Source organism: Ambystoma mexicanum, chromosome 4q (assembly GCF_040938575.1).
Source record: "Ambystoma mexicanum isolate Mex_15411 chromosome 4q, UKY_AmexF1_1, whole genome shotgun sequence".
NCBI classification, from domain to species: domain Eukaryota; kingdom Metazoa; phylum Chordata; class Amphibia; order Caudata; family Ambystomatidae; genus Ambystoma; species Ambystoma mexicanum.
The window spans coordinates 1,260,847,752-1,260,866,678 of record NC_090928.1 but is presented as its reverse complement, the minus strand read 5'-3'; the positions used below and the strand labels follow the sequence as shown (position 1 = coordinate 1,260,866,678).

Genomic DNA, 18,927 nt, shown 5'->3' with positions numbered 1-18,927 from the left:
GCTTATTTTTAGGTGTCTTGGTTTGGGCACAAACTAGGCAGGTCTTGATAAGATGTTTAACGGTAGAGGGCATGGAAGGCCACCAAAATTGTCTCTAGGGAGTTGTAAGGGTGGCTACAACACCCCTGTGCCCTGCCGGCAGGGAGTCATGATCAAGACGTAGAACAGTGTTTTGCAATCTCACTGTAGGCAAGAACAGACATAAATCCTTAAGAAGAAACCTTGATATTTCCGTAGGTTCCAGGGGTTGGAGTCAGATAGGTTGCGCCAAATGGAAGAGGCACTAGTGTCACATTGCACCTGAGCCAAAAAGGTGTCAAAATGAAAAATGAAGCTCTCTTGCAGGATGATACTATAAGGCACACGAGGGGTTTCCACATCTATCCGCCTGTGAGACAAGGCATCGACTATCATGTTCTGGCTTCCAGGAATGTATGTGAGAAAAAACTGGTATTGCACAAAGTAAAATGCCCAGCCGGCTTGCCAACTATTCCGACACTCTAAGGCCAGTAATGCCAGCAGGTTTCGGTGATCAGTATGTATCTGAATCGGGGTAGAAGATCCTATTAGCAGGTGTCGCCATTCCATACAGGCTTGCCGTATGGCCAGTCATTCTTTTTCCAAGACAGTGTAGTGTCTGTCACTATTGTTCAGGGTTCAGGAAAGATAGGCGATGGGATGTTCTTCCTCATCATTCTATACTTGCCTACGGACAGCTCCCAAAGCACTGTTCGACGCGTCTGTCTCTACGATGAAAGGTCTTGAAGTGTCCGGCTGACATAGGACAGGTGCCTGTGTGAAAGACTACTTTAAGGATAGAAATGCATTTTCAGCATCGGCAGACCAGAGGAATGGAACTCCTTTTTCAACAAATGGGTGATCGGCAAAACCACACGAGGAAGAAAAGCCAGGTATAAACTTCTTGTAAAAATTAGCCAATCCAAGGAAACGCAGTACTTGCTTTACTGAAATAGGGGTTGGCCAGTCCTGGATGGCAGAAATATTGTGGGGGTCCATAGAAACACCAGAGTGGGATATCACATACCTTAGGGACCCAGCAACGGATTCTCTCGCAATCTGGCAAGAGCTTGACGTACATGGTCCCTATGTTCTGCAAGGCTGAAAGAATAAACCAATGACGAAATGAAAGATTATGCTTGAAAATATGTGGTCTATAAATCTCTGGAAAACAGCCGGGGCATTCATCAAGACAAAAGTACATAACTAAATCTTCAAATTGCCCAAAAAGTGTTTGAAGGCCGTTTTCCATTCGCCACCCTGACAAATACGTATCAAATGTAGGCACCCCAGAGGTCCAACTCAGAAACGATTGCAGCACCACGTAAGGCCTTCAAAATATCCAGAATAAGTGGCGAGGGGTATTCTTCTTTGAGAGTGACTTGATTTAAACTGTGATAATCCAGGCAGGGGCATAGCTCTGCTGCCTCCTTTTTAAGTACATACAAAGGAGATGCCCCCCAGGGGATTTGGAATCTTTGATAAGGCTGTTGCAGAGGCTGACTTGCAGATATTCTTTGAGAGCCATTTTCTCAAGAGAGGAAAGGATGAACATCCTACCAAATGGGATGAGGGCATTGGGAAGAGTATCGAACAAACAGTCCTCCAACCTGTGTGGAGGTAATGTCTTTTTCCTATGGGCTCGGAAAAGACTACATGATAATCTTGATCTTCTTGAGGAACTTGTTGGATATGAGCAACCGATACGTGTGTGTCCTCTGGATGGTCACTGGAGCATTGAACTTCAAATTGAGAATGCCCCGTGGCACAATATTGAACACAAAATTTGTTCCCTAGAAACAGCGTTCAGGCAACCCAATAAATATAGAGATTATGTCGCTTCAGCCATGGGATTTCCAGGACCACTGGGAAAATGGGCAGACTTTATCAGAATTAAACCAAAGCTTCTCAGTGTACTAGGCAACGTCTATTCTCAGAGTATCCGTTTGCTCTGTTATTGGGCCATAGGACAAAGGCGGACCTTGGATTACTTCAACGGCTTGGATCATTTCTTTTAGTCGTTTGGGTATATCATGATTCTGAGGCCATGACATGTCCATAAACAAACCGGCCCGTCTACAGTCCACTAGAGCTAAGGCGCATATGGTTACTCAATTCGTCAGAATGATGGTTACCTTCAACGCCACTAGTGATGGTCGAGCAAGAGTGGCCAATGGGAAAGGTTTCTGGAGCTTTCATTGCTCTCCCGATTCCACGCCCCTTCTAGGAATAGGAGGTGGCATTTCCCGGTCTATGTGGAGGTGCAATCAGGCATTCTCTGACCAGGTGGTTGCGAGAACCACAAGACATACTGTGTCCTTGTGAAGTCTGACGACTCCTCTCTTCTTGGGTCAGTGGGCCACGGGCAACTCCCAATTGCATTGGTTCAGGATCTGGCAAAGTGCTGGCATGAGATCCCAAAGGTAAGGAAACTGATGTCAGGGGTAGTGTACATTTTTTACGCCTTTCAACGCGTATTTCCTGTATACAGAAGTCGATTGGTAAGACCATAGAAACCAAGGCACTAAAGGTGTCAGTTTGGGGAACAAGGGCCAGTTCATCCCTAATGATTTCACGCAGGCCTCTCGACCCACCCAGTATCTCTAGCAAATTTCGTAGTGTAGGTCAATAGGTCTTGCGACCCCTGGTGAAAATGGAGTAGAGAGTCTTGCGCAGTAAATGCCAAATCAGGCCGGTTGAACATGGTCTTGAATGCAGTAGGGAATGACGCATAATTATCCAGCGAAGGATCCCCTCCAGTAACCAGGACGGTGGATCGTGAGATAGCATTGCCAGATAAATGGGATACCACAAAATCCACTTTGGCTCTGTCGCATGGTTGAAAGTAAAATGTGGCGTACAAGAGTCTAAAAACTGCCAAAGCCATTTGGGGGAGCCGTTGTACTTGTCTAGGACCATACCAAGGGTAGGATTTTCTTGCGATAAAAAACATCAAAATAATTTGTTTTAAGGGCGCATTTTCAGTCTTAAGAGCCTGAACCTCAGTGGTCAATTCTTCCATAGCCCGGATGAGGTTCTGCATGGTGTACATGGGTGTAGAAATGTGTTGGCATCTCAAACTCTCAGGGTTATGGGACACCTGAGACTTGGCATATGATCGAGATGTAGGTAAGGCACTGAGTCAGCGTCTTTTCTAAAAGCGGGAGTCTTGAAGATAAGGACATCTCTATGGACGCCACCCTGCCTGAAAGGCAATACCACAAACCAGGTAACGTCTGGAGTGAACCTCCAGGTGTGTGGAAAAGCCCCAACAAGGGGAAAAAACCTCTGAGATGACGAAGGTCCCCCAAGGCTAGATAGCGGGTGGTATGAGAAGTTCCAGGGAACAAATAAACTGCCAAGCAGGAGGAAGGAGGCAGTGCTGATCGTCGTGGATATCGGACACAGGATCTAGAAAAAGGGAATGGGGAGACTGGATGAAAACAAGAGCTGGAGTGCGTAGGGCAAGGTGGAATTGAGAGAGGAGACATGGAAGGTTCAAGAGAACAGACCACAAGGTGAGTGATTCAGGAGCCAGGAGCAGGGAAAACTCAGAGCGAAAGGCTAAGGCGCAACAATACCTTGGCGCAGAGACACGAGGTTCGAGGTTAAGCAGTGTCTGAAATACAAAGCAGAGTGGGGTCCAGCGTTGTAGCCGCACTGTCTCCTCAGGAATATGTCCTCCCATGTTGGGCGAGGCACATACACAAGAGAGTGGCTTGTCTCGGGTACCATCGTGGAGGTGGCAAGACTGGGAACGGAACTTGTGACACGTGCAGTGCGTGAAGGTGACTTCCACCATTGCCACAATGACCAATGGCGAGCACAGGAAACCGTGACACCCTGTCATTAAGCCATATGAACCAACCAATCACACAATCCAAGGTTACAAAAGTAATTGGGCTATTTACAAGGATTGTGGCAAAGGTCAAATGAATGGAAAAAAGGCAGCACAAATCAAACTGGAGGATAACTTATCATCTATGGGTAAAGTCCTTACCTATGTGCGGGACAATCTGCCCACCTGTCGGGGGTTCCAATGAGTCACTCACAGTCCAGGGGTTTTCGGAGTCCCCACATTTCTTTCTTAACCTAATGATTTCGTCAGAGTGCCGTCGTCTGCTTCTCATCCTCAAGTTTGTAGGCTCCTCTCCAGCCAAGCCAAAGGTGTGCGTCAACCATGCAGCATCATGCTGGGAACTTGCCTGTAACACATGCAGAGGCTGGCTTCTCCTAAGAACACTTTGTTAACCCACAGGCTATCCTCAAGAGCAGCTGCAAACTTAAAGGGCTAGACTGTCCCCGCTTCTCTCCTTGACCACCTCCCTTTCTCAGGGTGTTGGAACACTCTCCCAACTCCCCGCTCTGTCTACCACCTCAATGGTCTGCAACAACCTCGTACCTAAGAGAGTCTACGGACTGTGTATTTTCTCACCCTCATCTACTTCTCCCTCCTCCTCCACCTCCTCTCATTCTTTCTCCCTCCTCTCCTCAATGTCCCATCATGGTTTAATTCCTAAAACCACTTTCTCTTTTCTTCCTCTTCCTACTAGGTTCTTCTCCACCTCCTCCTTTCCAGACTTATGTCCACCTCTTGTCCAGACTTTTCAAGCTTCCTCCTTATTCACCTTCCCCTCCTCTCTGATTCTTCCCACCCTCCTCCTTATTCACCTTTCCACCTCTACTCAAATTCTTCCCACTTTCCTCCTTAGTCACCTCGCCATCTCCTCTCCAGGTCTTCCCACTACCCCCCCTAATCTACCTCACCACCTCCTCTCCTGGTCTTCCCACTTTCCTCCTTAGTCACCTCTCCATGTCTTCCCACCCTCCGCCTTAGTCACCTACCTCGCCATCTCCTCTCCAGGTCTTCCCACTACCCCCCCTAATCTACCTCACCGCCTCCTCTCCTGGTCTTCCCACCCTCCTCCTTAGTCACCTCTCCAGGTCTTCCCACCCTCCTCCTTAGTCACCTCTCCAGGTCTTCCCACCCTCCTCCTTAGTCACCTAGCCATCTCCTCTCCAGGTCTTCCCACCCTCCTCCTTATTCACCTCTCCAGGTCTTCCCACCCTCCTCCTTAGTCACCTAGCCATCTCCTCCGCAGGTCTTCCCACTTGCCTGCTTATTCACCTCTCCAGGTCTTCCCACCCTCCTCCTTAGTCACCTAGCCATCTCCTCTACAGGTCTTCTCACTTTCCTCCTTATTCACCTCTCCAGGTCTTCCCACCCTCCTCCTTAGTCACCTAGCCATCTCCTCCGCAGGTCTTCCCACTTGCCTGCTTATTCACCTCTTCAGGTCTTCCCACTCTCCTCCTTATTTCACCTCTCCAGGTCTTCCCACCCTCCTCCTTAGTCACCTAGCCATCTCCTCCGCAGGTCTTCCCACTTGCCTGCTTATTCACCTCTCCAGGTCTTCCCACTCTCCTCCTTATTTCACCTCTCCAGGTCTTCCCACTCTCCTCCTTAGTCACCTAGCCATCTCCTCTACAGGTCTTCCCACTTTCCTCCTTATTCACCTCTCCAGGTCTTCCCACCCTCCTCCTTATTTCACCTCTCCAGGTCTTCCCACCCTCCACCTTATTCACCTCTCCAGGTCTTCCCACCCTCCTCCTTAGTCACCTAGCCATCTCCTCTCCAGGTCTTCCCACTTGCCTGCTTATTCACCTCTCCAGGTCTTCCCACCCTCCTCCTTAGTCACCTAGCCATCTCCTCTCCAGGTCTTCCCACTTTCCTCCTTATTTACCTCTCCAGGTCTTCCCACCCTCCACCTTAGTCACCCAGCCATCTCCTCCCCTAATCTTCCCACTTTCCTCCTTATTCCCCTCTCCAGGTCTTCCCACCCTCCTCCTTAGTCACCTAGCCATCTCCTCTCTAGGTCTTCCCACTTTCCTCCTTATTCACCTCTTCAGGTCTTCCCACCCTCCTCCTTAGTCACCTAGCCATCTCTTCTCCAGGTCTTCCCACCCTCCTCCTTAGTCACCTAGCCATCTCCTTCCCAGGTCTTCCCCCTTTCCTCCTTATTCACCTCTCCAGGTCTTCCCAACCTCCTCCTTAGTCACCTAGCCATCTTCTCTCCTGGTCTTCCCACTTTCCTCCTAATCCACCTCTCCAGGCCTTCCCACCCTCCTCCTTATTCACCTCTCCAGGTCTTCCCACCCTCCTCCTTAGTTACCTTTCCACCTTCCATCATTGTCCCTCTGTACCACTATTTTGCCTTCCTATCACCTCTTTCCCCCAAATGCTAGCACCACACCTCATCCGTCATGAGCCAATAACTAGGCTGTCAGTAGTTTCGGATTCGCTCTATGTGCAATACTGAGACAAACTGATAGCCTGTCACAACCCCCCTGTTCAGGTCCAGGGTGTCTCCCGGCTCGTGGATGCCCAGGGACCTCACCGGCCAGGAAAATATGTCTGCCTTGAGGGGAACAGTGTGTTTTTGCCCATTCAGAGGTATCGTCCGCGTAGTAATGGCACCAGAATTGTCACTGAAGCACCACAGTTAAACAGGGCTTACCCTGAAGGGCACAAGCCATGTGTAATCCTATCCTGAGGTGGGCATAGTATTGTCAAGCTAATCATGGTCTGCGGAGTGCTGTGATGGTATAAGTACCAACAAAGAGGAGGTCAGGCCATTGCTATGGATACACAGGGGTCCAGAGGCCAAGGGACACAACACAAAAAGGAGACCTTGTTTTGATCTTCAATTATTTAATGTAATGCATAATCTGACATTTGGCATCTAGAGCACAACGTGTACACATGTGTGTGTGTTACTTTCACATAATGTGATTATAAAATCAAAATAAAAAAGGAGTAACTTATGTAGAAGTCACCTGCATACATTCGTACAACAACCAACCGTTACCCATCCAAACTCACATCGATACACATAAACTAAACAGGGAAAGAACAGTTACACCTAATATAACCAACACAATATCAAAAGAAGGAGTTATTTTTATTTAATAGGAGACTGTGTAAATCAAGCCAGCTTATATTCATCTGTTTAGAATTCCAGCAAGTGCGGTTGATCAGGAACATTCTGCGCCATTAGTCTGTAGCACGTGGCTTATGCATGAATACAAAGCCTACGCCTGATATTAGTTGGTACAATGCTCGCGCACTCAAGGAAACCCTAATCATGTAGTAACAAGACTAGTTGACTATTGCCAACTCGAGAGGACCTTTCTGGCTAGCAGAATAATTACAGACCCTAAAGACACATTAGAAGCAGTAAATAAGGAGGTTAAACGTTTTAAAACCTTCAATTTGCAGAAGAAATCTGTCAAATTACAAAGAGACATCAGCCTCTTTGCTAAGGAAAGGGTATACCCCTATCTACTACCCGACTACAAACCACCCCCATTTTACAATCCTAATTACTCAGGCCCCAACAAACCTAAAAGGTGTTGCGTCATGTTCTCGAATACCAACGGTTCTTCCTCAGAGACGGGAGGGCGACCAACTACCTCTGCACAACCTTTTTTAGGATGGGGTCAGCTGTGGACTGGACGACCACCCTGGCGAGGAGACAACACAGGGTTACCAGGGAAATTGAACTATTTGGAAACCTGCAGGAGGAACTACTGAGATAACCATCCCTTTCTTCAACCTTGCTAATATTCCCCTTGACAAAGCACAGTTGAGCGTCTGTCCAAAGGCCTCCACTTTGTACCCACCCAACAGGTGCCCATAAACCAAACTGAACTAGAACTTAGAAGTTCTTTTAGGTCCATATGATTCAAGGCTTTTTTCTTTCCTTGGGAAAGAGAAGATGACAGAGACTGCCAACACTAACTTTAGACCCAAGTCTAATTTTATTCCCAACAATGCTGACATTCCAGCAGAAATTCTATCTTTTGAGGTGATGGTACTGAAAGAATCACCAGCCATCTATGAAAATTGTCACCTGGCAGCTGGCAGGACATAGCAAGCTATCCAGGGAGGATAAAGAAGCCCTCTGGACATTATCAGCCAACAACGTTCTGGTTATCAAGCCTGCTGATAAGGGTGGTGGCATTGTTCTAATGAATAACAACATGTACTGCAATATGGTCAGAACTCTTGTGGAGAATGGCGGGCACTATTCCAAAATGAGATCAGACCCGACAGAACAACTGAAGTCGGAGATAGTGGGACTCTGTGATGAAGGAATAGTAGACGGGTTTATCATCAGAAAGGAAGCTGAATTCTCGGCTCCCACAGAATGCAGAGTATCTACGATATATGCTCTTCCAAAGATGCACAAATCTACCTCCAATGCATTGATGTCTTTTTGTAACCACTAGCGACTAACACCATGTCATAATTACGAGACAAGTTGGGTAGTAATCTGGCGCAATTTCCGCCCAGCGGAAAAAGTGTTACCGCTGGGTCGTGCAGCAGTATTAGTGCCACATCACAACCTGGCGTGAATGCACCCCGACTCTGGCTGTAACGCTCTTAGCGGCCGTCGGAAACTGCAGCGAAATAAGGGTTAACTCTGAGAAACTGGTGCTAATAGCGCTGCCACCAGCTATCGCAGTGCTATTAGTGCCAGTTCTAATAGTGTCTGCGGAAATTACATCATCGCTGGAACAAGAAGCATTGCGACGGCCATTTTGAAAAACACAATCCATGACATATCTCCACTTCCTGCAGCCATCCGGTCCTGTAATGAAGCAAGAATGTCCGAGGAGACGATAAGAGGCAAGGTGGCAGAATATCACCTGCGCAAACCCAAATTTAGTGACTGAGAGCTGGTGGTCCTCACAGATCATAGCCCACTGTTCAGAACTTTATGGCAGTCAGCAGCGGAAGACCGCTGGGCAGCTCAGGACAGTCATCTGGAATGCCATCTGCCAGAATGTGACAGCAGTAGCAAGTGTACCCCGTGATGGAGAGGCCTGCCGCAAGCGGTGGAACAACCTTAGGGTCAGGGTGCAGGGACTGCTGTCCCAACACCATCGGGAGTCCATTGTGATAGGAGGAGGCATTGTCGAGCCACTGGTCCTCACTGCCTGGGAGGAGAAATGCAGCACAGTGCTGGACCTCAAGGGGATAGAGGGAGTCGACAGTGCGGAGGCGGGAGCCTGGAGGCAGGAGGTGAGAGAACTCCACCCCCAACAAATGCAGGCACAATTGACAGCCCAGCATAAGATGCCCCAGTGGACAGGGACACAAGCCAACAGACCCTGAAGCTGGGCATGCCAACAGGGCAGAATAACAGGGGTGCACATCAGTCACCCTCCACAGCAACTATGTAGGCAGTGCACAGAATCGGAAAAGGCAGGCAAGTGAACCAAGCAAACGCCATGTGCACAACACCCCTACTGGTGCACCCTGTGCCAGCGGGATTGAGGTGCCTGAGCACACGTCCCCCCACACTGACATGTGCCCAGCCTGCCAATTACTGTGCACCACAGTATAGCCCTGCTGGCTGCCCAGTAGTAGCCCATAGAGCCATGCTATTGCCATGGAAGAAGCCCCCACCATGTGAGTGCCACCCGGGGAGGGGATGTTGGGCATGAAGGACCACAAGCATGCATGTCAGACATAAGCTGCCCCAACATGGACATCCGGCCCTACCCAAACACAGGTCAATGACCAACAGGCTATGGGTCACACACCCATCGCCACAAGCAACCCCAAGACGTTGGGCCCACATGCATCCTCCCATGGCCAACCATGCCCATTTGTCCATATGTGTGGGGTCAGAGGAGGATGAGGAGGTTGCAGGCCCATCAGGGAGTGGCACTTCCAGGCCCTTAAGGTCTACCACCACCACCCTGCAAAGGCCATCACAGGCCACACCAAGGCAAATGTTCTGGTGCATAACGCTGCAGCAGGGCAGGGTCAAGGCAACGCCCAAACCACAGGCCACCATGAGCAGTACAGCTGTCCTGCAGCAGTAGGCTTGGACACTGAGGCCACATCTGCTGCCAGGGCAACTCTTGAGCAACATGGGGACTCCAGCCCAGTTTCACCACCTGCCGAAGGCCAACCATCCCCAGTAAGCCCTCTGTGCCGCCAGCACCATCAATCCCCACTAAACCCTTTGCGCCACCAGCGCATAGGTACACCAGAGCTGGATGTTCACACTGCATCATATGGCTCCTCTGCATACAGCCCTGGCCCAGTGCAGAGCCCCTCACCCAAACAACGCAGTCCAACGTGCAGTGTGCTGTTGTGAAGGCTCGAAGACATGGAGTGCAGACAGCACGAAATGGAGGAGATTGGCCACACTCACTCTGCACACCTGCAGGCCATCAGGGACAGTATACAGGGGGCACCTACAGTGTTGTGAGTGCCATGGCACGGAACAGGCCGAGACGACTGCCAACACGTCCGCCCTGACACTGTAGGAATAACAGCACTAGTGGATGGGGAGAAAGGGGGCAGGACTGTGAATTACTCTGGGACACTGACCGCCATGAGTGGCCATGCTGGGGAGTTGGTGGTGGGAGGGGGGACAGTGTGATAGGGAGTTGGTGGTGGGAGGGGGCGGGGGATAGTTGGTGCGCTTCATTCCATAAAAATCGTTGAACTTCATCAGAGCGAGGACATTCCTGATTGTGCTATTGTCGTGTTTATTGATTGAGGTGGTGTCACACAGTTGTGCATGGCTTGTGGAAGAAATTGTCTATCAGTCCCTGGCTGTGTGCTAGAGTGGCATTATGAGTGTCAGCAATGAGTCTTAATGTGTGCTTGAGAGTGAGCAATGTGTCTTAGTGTGCACTTGAGAGTCAGCAATGAGTCTTAATGTGCACCAGAGTGGCATTATGAGAGTCAGCAATGAGTCTTAATGTGCGCTTGAGCGTGAGCAATGAGTCTTAATGTGCACCAAAGTGGCATTATGAGAGTCAGCAATGAGCCTTAGTGTGCGCTTGAGAGTCAGCAATGAGTCTTAATGTGTGCTAGAGTGACAGTGTGAGAGTCAGCAATGAGTCTTAATGTGCACTAGAGTGGCATTATGAGAGTCAGCAATGAGTCTTAATGTGCGCTTGAGCGTGAGCAATGAGTCTTAATGTGCACCAAAGTGGCATTATGAGAGTCAGCAATGAGCCTTAGTGTGCGCTTGAGAGTCAGCAATGAGTCTTAATGTGTGCTAGAGTGACAGTGTGAGAGTCAGCAATGAGTCTTAATGTGCACTAGAGTGGCATTATGAGAGTCAGCAATGAGTCTTAATGTGCGCTTGAGAGTCAGCAATGAGTCTTAATGTGTGCTAGAGTGACAGTGTGAGATTCAGCAATGAATCTTAATGTGCGCTTGAGAGTCAGCAATGAGTCTTAATGTGTGCTAGAGTGACAGTGTGAGAGTCAGCAATGAATCTTAATGTGCGCTTGAGAGTCAGCAATGAGTCTTAATGTGTGCTAGAGTGACAGTGTGAGAGTCAGCAATGAATCTTAATGTGCGCTTGAGAGTCAGCAATGAGTCTTAATGTGTGCTAGAGTGACAGTGTGAGAGTCAGCAATGAATCTTAATGTGCGCTTGAGAGTCAGCAATGAGTCTTAATGTGTGCTAGAGTGGCATTAAACCAGGTGCCGTTTAAATCATTAGTCGTAATACATAGTAGTTTAGAACCACTATCAAACATTACACACACACACGCGCGCGCACACACACACACACACACGCGGGCGCGCGCAATCAGTTCTGCAACAACAGAACACGGACCTGCTCAGAAAGCACGCAAACCTGTACACGCACGCACGCGCTTCTACATAAGGAAACCTTGAGCCATGCAGACACACGGGCACGCACACTGGCAGCCACAGCAGCTTCTCGCAGCTGTGCCAGGTGGAATAACTTCCAGTGTGCAATGCAATGCAGGGGGGAGTGTGGGGGTGAGCAGGATGAAGAGTGGGGGTCGGGGGCTCACACATCTATGCGAGGCAAAGAGAGGCAGCAACAGCTTCAAGGTCAGACCCTTCTCCCCAGCAGAGGGGGGGGGGGGCTCGCTCCTCCTCATTCTCCGCCTCCTGTCATTCCCCCTCCTGTTCCCTCCCATCCACCTCCTTCTGCCCCTCCTTCCCCTCCTCCTCACAGCCCTGCTACTCCCCTCCCTCCCCACGGTCCCCTGCCTTCCCTCCCTGTCGCGCCTGCACTGCTTCCCCAGGGTTCCCCAATTCTTTGCCCTCCCTCCTGCCTCCCTGCCTTACCCGCTCTCGCCCCGACTGCCTCTTTTCTCTCTCCTTCGCCCCTGCTGCTCGCGTCCCTTTTTATTTGGTCACCCCCCTCCCTCCCCGCCTGCCTCCTGCTCCGCTCTTGTTTATAGCTGCCGCCATCCTCCAGTAGCCCCGGGGCCTCACTGTGCGCCTTGCTTCTCCCGTGGGGGCAACCAAAGTCCAGCTCCCTCGCCTTCCGTGCTTAGCATCCCCTGGCGTTAACGGTATCCACCATCATCCGCAGCGCCAGGCACGTCCGTGGGTACCACTCAGATCAGCATCCCAGCCTCCTGGCAGCATCCTCGACAGCATCCGACAGCTTCCTGTCAGCATCGTGGGTACCACTGAGATACCATTGAGATCAGCATCTCAGTCTCCTACCAGCATCCATCAGCCTCCTGTCAACATCCTCGACAGCATCCGACAGCTTCCTGTCAGCATCGTGGGTACCACTGAGATACCACTGAGATCAGCATCCCAGCTTCCTGTCAGCATCGTGAGTACCACTGAGATACCATTGCGATCAGCATCCCAGCCTTCTATCAGCATCCTCAGCTACAGACACATCCGTGGGTACCACTGAGATACCACTGAGATCAGCATCCCAGCTTCCTGTCAGCATCGTGGGTACCACTGAGATACCATTGAGATCAGCATCTCAGTCTCCTGCCAGCATCCATCAGCCTCCTGTCAACATCCTCGGCAGCATCCGCCAGCTTCCTGTCAGCATCGTGGGTACCACTGAGATCAGCATCCCAGCCTCCTGTCAGCATCCTCAGCTACAGACACATCCGTGGGTACCACTGAGATCAGCATCCCAGCCTCCTGGCAGCATTAGTAACCTCCAGACAGTTCCGTGGATACCGCTTAGTTCAGCACCCACCAGTCTCCTTTCAGCATCTTTAGCTCCAGGCCCATCCCGGGATATCACTGCATCTCTAGCCTCCCAGCATCCTGCAGCCTGTTATCAGCATTTACAACCCCAGACACGTCCTTTGGTTATTGGTGATATCAGCATCCACCATCCTCCTGTCAGTTTCATCAGCAGCATCCGCAGCTGCAGACTCGTCCCGTGGGTACCACTGGAAAGAAGGATTCTCAGCCCCCGGCCAGTTTTCGCAACCTTCTGTCAGCATCTTCAGTTCAAGAAGAATCCCCTGTGTACCACTGGAAATCAGCAACCTCCGTTATAGATATATTGCTGCATCAGCCCTTGTCAGCATCCCCTCCATAGCTCCAGGCACACCCCCGTGGATACCCGGGGAGATCACCATTATCAGCATCCTGCTGCCAGTATCTTCCAGCCTACTGTCAGCATCCTCCGTTAGTACCTCTGGAGATCAGCATCTTAAAATCCCCCTGTCAGCATCCTCGGATATATCCTGTGTGTACCATTGGAGAATAACATCTTAATATCTCACTTTCAGCATCCTCAGGCACACCCTGTGGGTACCACTGGAGTACAGAACTTAACCTCAGACACACTCTTTAGGTACCACTGGAGAAAAGCATCTTAATATCCTACTGTCAGCACCCTCACACACCCTGTTGGTATAACTGGAGAACAGAAACGTAACACCCTACTGTCAGCAACATCAGACACTCACTAGAGAAAAGCATCTTGACACCCACTGTTAGCACCCCCACACACACCTTGTGGGTACCACCGAAGAACAGCAACTTAACATCAGAGTCACCCTGTGAGTACCACTGGAAAACAACATCTTCACATCCACTGTCAGCACCCCCAGACACACCATGTTGGTACCACTGGAGAACAGAATCTAAACGCCCCACTGTCAGCATTCTCAGGCACTTCCTGTGTGTACAACTGGAGAACAGCAACTTAACATCCTACTGTCAGCAACATAAAACACTCACTGGAGAACAGCATCTAAACGCCCACTGTAAGCATCCTCAGGCACTTCCTCTGGGTGTCACTTGAGAAGAGCAACTTAACATCCTACTGTCAGCAACATAAGACACTCACTGGAGAACAGAATCTAAACGCCCCACTGTCAGAATTCTCAGGCACTTCCTGTGTGTACAACTGGAGAACAGCAACTTAACATCCTACTGTCAGCAACATAAGACACTCACTGGAGAACAGCATCTAAACGCCCACTGTAAGCATCCTCAGGCACTTCCTGTGAGTACAACTGAGTACAACTGGAGAACAGCAGTTTAACCTTCTACTGTCAGCAACATAAGACACTCACTGGAGAACAGCATCTAAACGCCCACTGTAAGCATCCTCAGGCACTTCCTGTGGGTACAACTGGAGAACAGCAGCTTAACCTTCTACTGTCAGCAACATAAGACACTCACTGGAGAACAGCATCTAAACGCCCACTGTAAGCATCCTCAGGCACTTCCTGTGAGTACAACTGAGTACAACTGGAGAACAGCAGTTTAACCTTCTACTGTCAGCAACATGAGACACTCACTGGAGAACAGCATCTAAACGCCCACTGTAAGCATCCTCAGGCACTTCCTGTGGATACAACTGGAGAACAGCAGCTTAACCTTCTACTGTCAGCAACATAAGACACTCACTGGAGAACAGAATCTAAACGCCCCACTGTCAGCATTCTCAGTGGGCCACTGTCAGGCACTTCCTGTGGGTACAACTGGAGAACAGCAACTTAACATCCTACTGTCAGCAACATCAGGCACTCACTAGAGAACAGCATCTAAATGCCCCACTGCCAGCATCCTCGGGCACTTCCTGTGGGTACAACTGGAGAACAGGAACTTAATATCCTACTGTCAGCAACATAAGACACTCACTGGAGAACAGCATCTAAACGCCCCACTGTCAGCATTTTCGGGCACTTCCTGTGGGTACAACTGGGAACAGCAATTTAGCATCCTACTGTCAGCAACATAAGACAATCACTGGAGAACAGCATCTAAACGCCCCACTGTCAGCATCCTCGGGCACTTCCTGTGGGTACAACTGGAGAACAGCAGCTTAACCTTCTACTGTCAGCAACATAAGACACTCACTGGAGAACAGAATCTAAACGCCCCACTGTCAGCATTCTCAGTGGGCCACTGTCAGGCACTTCCTGTGGGTACAACTGGAGAACAGCAACTTAACATCCTACTGTCAGCAACATCAGGCACTCACTAGAGAACAGCATCTAAACGCCCCACTGCCAGCATCCTCGGGCACTTCCTGTGGGTACAACTGGAGAACAGGAACTTAACATCCTACTGTCAGCAACATAAGACACTCACTAGAGAACAGCATCTAAACGCCCCACTGCCAGCATCCTCGGGCACTTCCTGTGGGTACAACTGGAGAACAGCAACTTAACATCCTACTGTCAGCAACATAAGACACTCACTGGAGAACAGCATCTAAACGCCCCACTGTCAGCATCTTTGGGCACTTCCTGTGGGTACAACTGGAGGACAGCAACTTAACATCCTACTGTCAGCAACATAAGACACTCACTGGAGAACAGCATCTAAACGCCCCACTGTCAGCATCCTCGGGCACTTCCTGTGGGTACAACTGGAGGACAGCAACTTAACCTCCTACTGTCAGCAACATAAGACACTCACTGGAGAACAGCATCTAAACGCCCACTGTAAGCATCCTCGGGCACTTCCTGTGGGTACAACTGGAGAACAGCAGCTTAACCTTCTACTGTCAGCAACATAAGGCACTCACTGGAGAACAGCATCTAAACGCCCCGCTGTCAGCATCCTCAGGCACTTCCTGTGGGTACAACTGGAGAAAAGCAACTTAACATCCTAGTGTCAGTAACATAAGGCACTCACTGGAGAACAGCATCTAAACGCCCCGCTGTCAGCATCCTCAGGCACTTCCTGTGGGTACAACTGGAGAAAAGCAACTTAACATCCTAGTGTCAGCAACATCAGACACTCACTGGAGAAAAGCATCTTGGCACCACACTGTCGGCATCCCTCTACACTTCCTGTGGGTACAACTGAAGAACAGCATCTTGACACCACACTGGCAGCGTCCTCTGGCACTTCCTGTGGATACAACTGGAGAAAAGCAACTTAACATCCTAGTGTCAGCAACATCAACATCAGACACTCACTGGAGAACAGCATCTTGATACCACACTGGCAGCGTCCTCTGGAACACATTGCAAGCCTCCTTTCAGAATTCCCAGACCTCTGTCATCAACCTTAGCCCGTTGCCAGCCCCCCCCCCCCCCCATACGCCCTGTCAGCACCTAGGTGCCACAGCCTCATGCCAGCAAACACCAAGATTTCTTGCCAGAATTCCCAGACTCCTGGCAGTGCCTGTACCCGCTCTCAGCACTAGAAACTGTCCTGTGAGCACACTCGGAGCCTCCTGCCAGTACCCGGACCCTGTCCAGTGAGCACCCCCGGATCCCCACAGCCTCCTGTCAGTACCCGGACCCTTTCATGTCAGCTCCTCGCACCCTCATAGCCCCCTGTCAGTACCCGGACCCTGTCCTGTGAGCGCCCTCCTGCCCTCACAGGCTCCTGCCTTTACACGGAACCCCAGACCCCCACCCCTTCCTGTCAGTATCCGTACCCCGTGAGCACCCCCAGAGTCCCTCTCCCCCTGCCTGCACCCTATCCTTCCAAAGCCCCCCTCCCCGTGTCACCCCAGGGCATTCCGTGGGGGCCCAGTCTGAGTGCATTTTCGGGGTCCTGTTCAGCGGTGGAGTGTGGCCTGAACAAGGACTGGTTACTGCTATTCCTGGCCCCTGGTTTCCGGTGAGAGCTGGAGCCCCCGCGTGGCCCCCGCCGGAGGATGCCCTCTGCTGTCCGGTGCTGGGGAGACGCCGGCCCGGGGGGGCCGCTGCCCCACCACCATGTCACCCCCGGCCTCGGCGGCCAGTGAGAGCAGCAGCGCCTCGGTGCCCCGCGGCGAGGAGGAGAGCGTGCGGGAGGAGGTGAGTGCGGAGCGGAGAGGGGGGGGGCAAGACTGGGGGTCGGGGAGGGGGAGGGACGAGGGGCATAGGACGAGCTTTGGGGGAGAGAAGGGGCGGAAAGAGCAGAAATGAGCTGTGGTGCGAAGACGAGGGGCAGACATAGAGGGGTCCGGGGCAAGAGATGAGGGGTGGCGGGGAGGGGGGGTAGAAGGGGATGGGGGAAAGAAATGAAGGGCTAGGGGGCAAATAAATAGAATGATCCTGTGAACGGGAAAAGAGGGTAAGAGAGGTGCGGTCTTGAAGGGTCCAGTGGCAGGTTAGAGGTGAGAAGTAAAGGGGCAGTGGAGCGGCGCAGAATCCCTCAGGAGTTGGGAGGGTAGAGGCGAGAAGGGGCAGTGAAGCGGCGCAGGATCCCTCAGGAGTTGGGAGGGTAGAGGCGAGAAGGGGCAGTGAAGCGGCGCAGGAGCCCTCAGGAGTTGGGAGGGTAGAGGTGAGAAGGGGCAGTGAAGCGGCGCAGGATCCCTCAGGAGTTGGGAGGGTAGAGGCGAGAAGGGGCAGTGAAGCAGCGCAGGAGCCCTCAGGAGTTGGGAGGGTAGAGGCGAGAAGGGGCAGTGAAGCAGCGCAGGAGCCCTCAGGAGTTGGGAGCGTAGAGGCGAGAAGGTGCAGTGAAGAGGTGCAGGAGCCCTCAGGAGCTGGGAGGGTAGAGGCGAGAAGGGGCAGTGGAGCGGCGCAGGAGCCCTCAGGAGTTGGGAGGGTAGAGGCGAGAAGGGGCAGTGAAGCGGCGCAGGAGCCCTCAGGAGTTGGGAGGGTAGAGGTGAGAAGGGGCAGTGAAGCGGCGCAGGATCCCTCAGGAGTTGGGAGGGTAGAGGCGAGAAGGGGCAGTGAAGCAGCGCAGGAGCCCTCAGGAGTTGGGAGGGTAGAGGCGAGAAGGGGCAGTGAAGCAGCGCAGGAGCCCTCAGGAGTTGGGAGCGTAGAGGCGAGAAGGTGCAGTGAAGAGGTGCAGGAGCCCTCAGGAGCTGGGAGGGTAGAGGCGAGAAGGGGCAGTGGAGCGGCGCAGGAGCCCTCAGGAGTTGAAAGGGTAGAGGCGAGAAGGGGCGGTGGAACGGCGCAGGAGCCCTCAGGAGTTGAAAGGGTAGAGGCGAGAAGGGGCAGGGAAGCGGTGCAGGAGCCCTCAGGAGTTGGGAGGGTAGAGGCGAGAAGGGGCAGTGGAGCAGCGCAGGAGCCCTCAGGAGTTGGGAGGGTAGAGGCGAGAAGGGGCAGTGAAGCGGCGCAGGAGCCTTCAGGAGTTGAAAGGGTAGAGGCGAGAAGGGGCGGTGGAACAGTGCAGGAGCCCTCAGGAGTTGGGAGGGTAGAGGCGAGAAGGGGCAGTGGAGCGGCGCAAGAGCCCTCAGGAGTTGAGAGGGTAGAGGTGAGAAGGGGCAGTGGAGCAGCGCAGGAGCCCTCAGGAGTTGGGAGGGTAGAGATGAGAAGGGGCAGTGAAGCGGTACAGGAACCCTCAGGAGTTGGGAGGGTAGAGGCGAGAAGGGGCAGTGAAGCGGCGCAGGAGCACTCAGGAGTTGGGAGGGTAGAGATGAGAAGGGGCAGTGAAGCGGTACAGGAACCCTCAGGAGTTGGGAGGGTAGAGGCGAAAAGGGGCAGTGAAGCGGCGCAGGAGCACTCAGGAGTTGGGAGGGTAGAGATGAGAAGGGGCAGTGAAGCGGTACAGGAACCCTCAGGAGTTGGGAGGGTAGAGGCGAGAAGGGGCAGTGAAGCGGCGCAGGAGCCCTCAGGAGTTGGGAGGGTAGAGGCGAGAAGGGGCAGTGAAGCGATGCAGGGGCCTTCAGGAGTTGGGAGGGTAGAGGCGAGAAGGGGCAGTGAAGCGGCGCAGGATCCC

General features: G+C 51.9%; 1 protein-coding gene across 1 annotated transcript in view; it reads left to right on the top strand.

Moving 5' to 3' along the window:
* The first annotated feature begins 11,983 nt into the window (after window positions 1–11,983).
* The window catches only part of TMEM151B (transmembrane protein 151B), a 100,910-nt gene continuing 93,966 nt past the window's right edge, over window positions 11,984–18,927 (top strand). Inside the window, exon 1 of the mRNA XM_069608867.1 lies at window positions 11,984–17,075. Within this exon, the coding sequence (XP_069464968.1) occupies window positions 16,995–17,075 (81 nt within the window). The 5' untranslated portion in view covers window positions 11,984–16,994. The remainder of the gene's footprint in view (window positions 17,076–18,927) is intronic.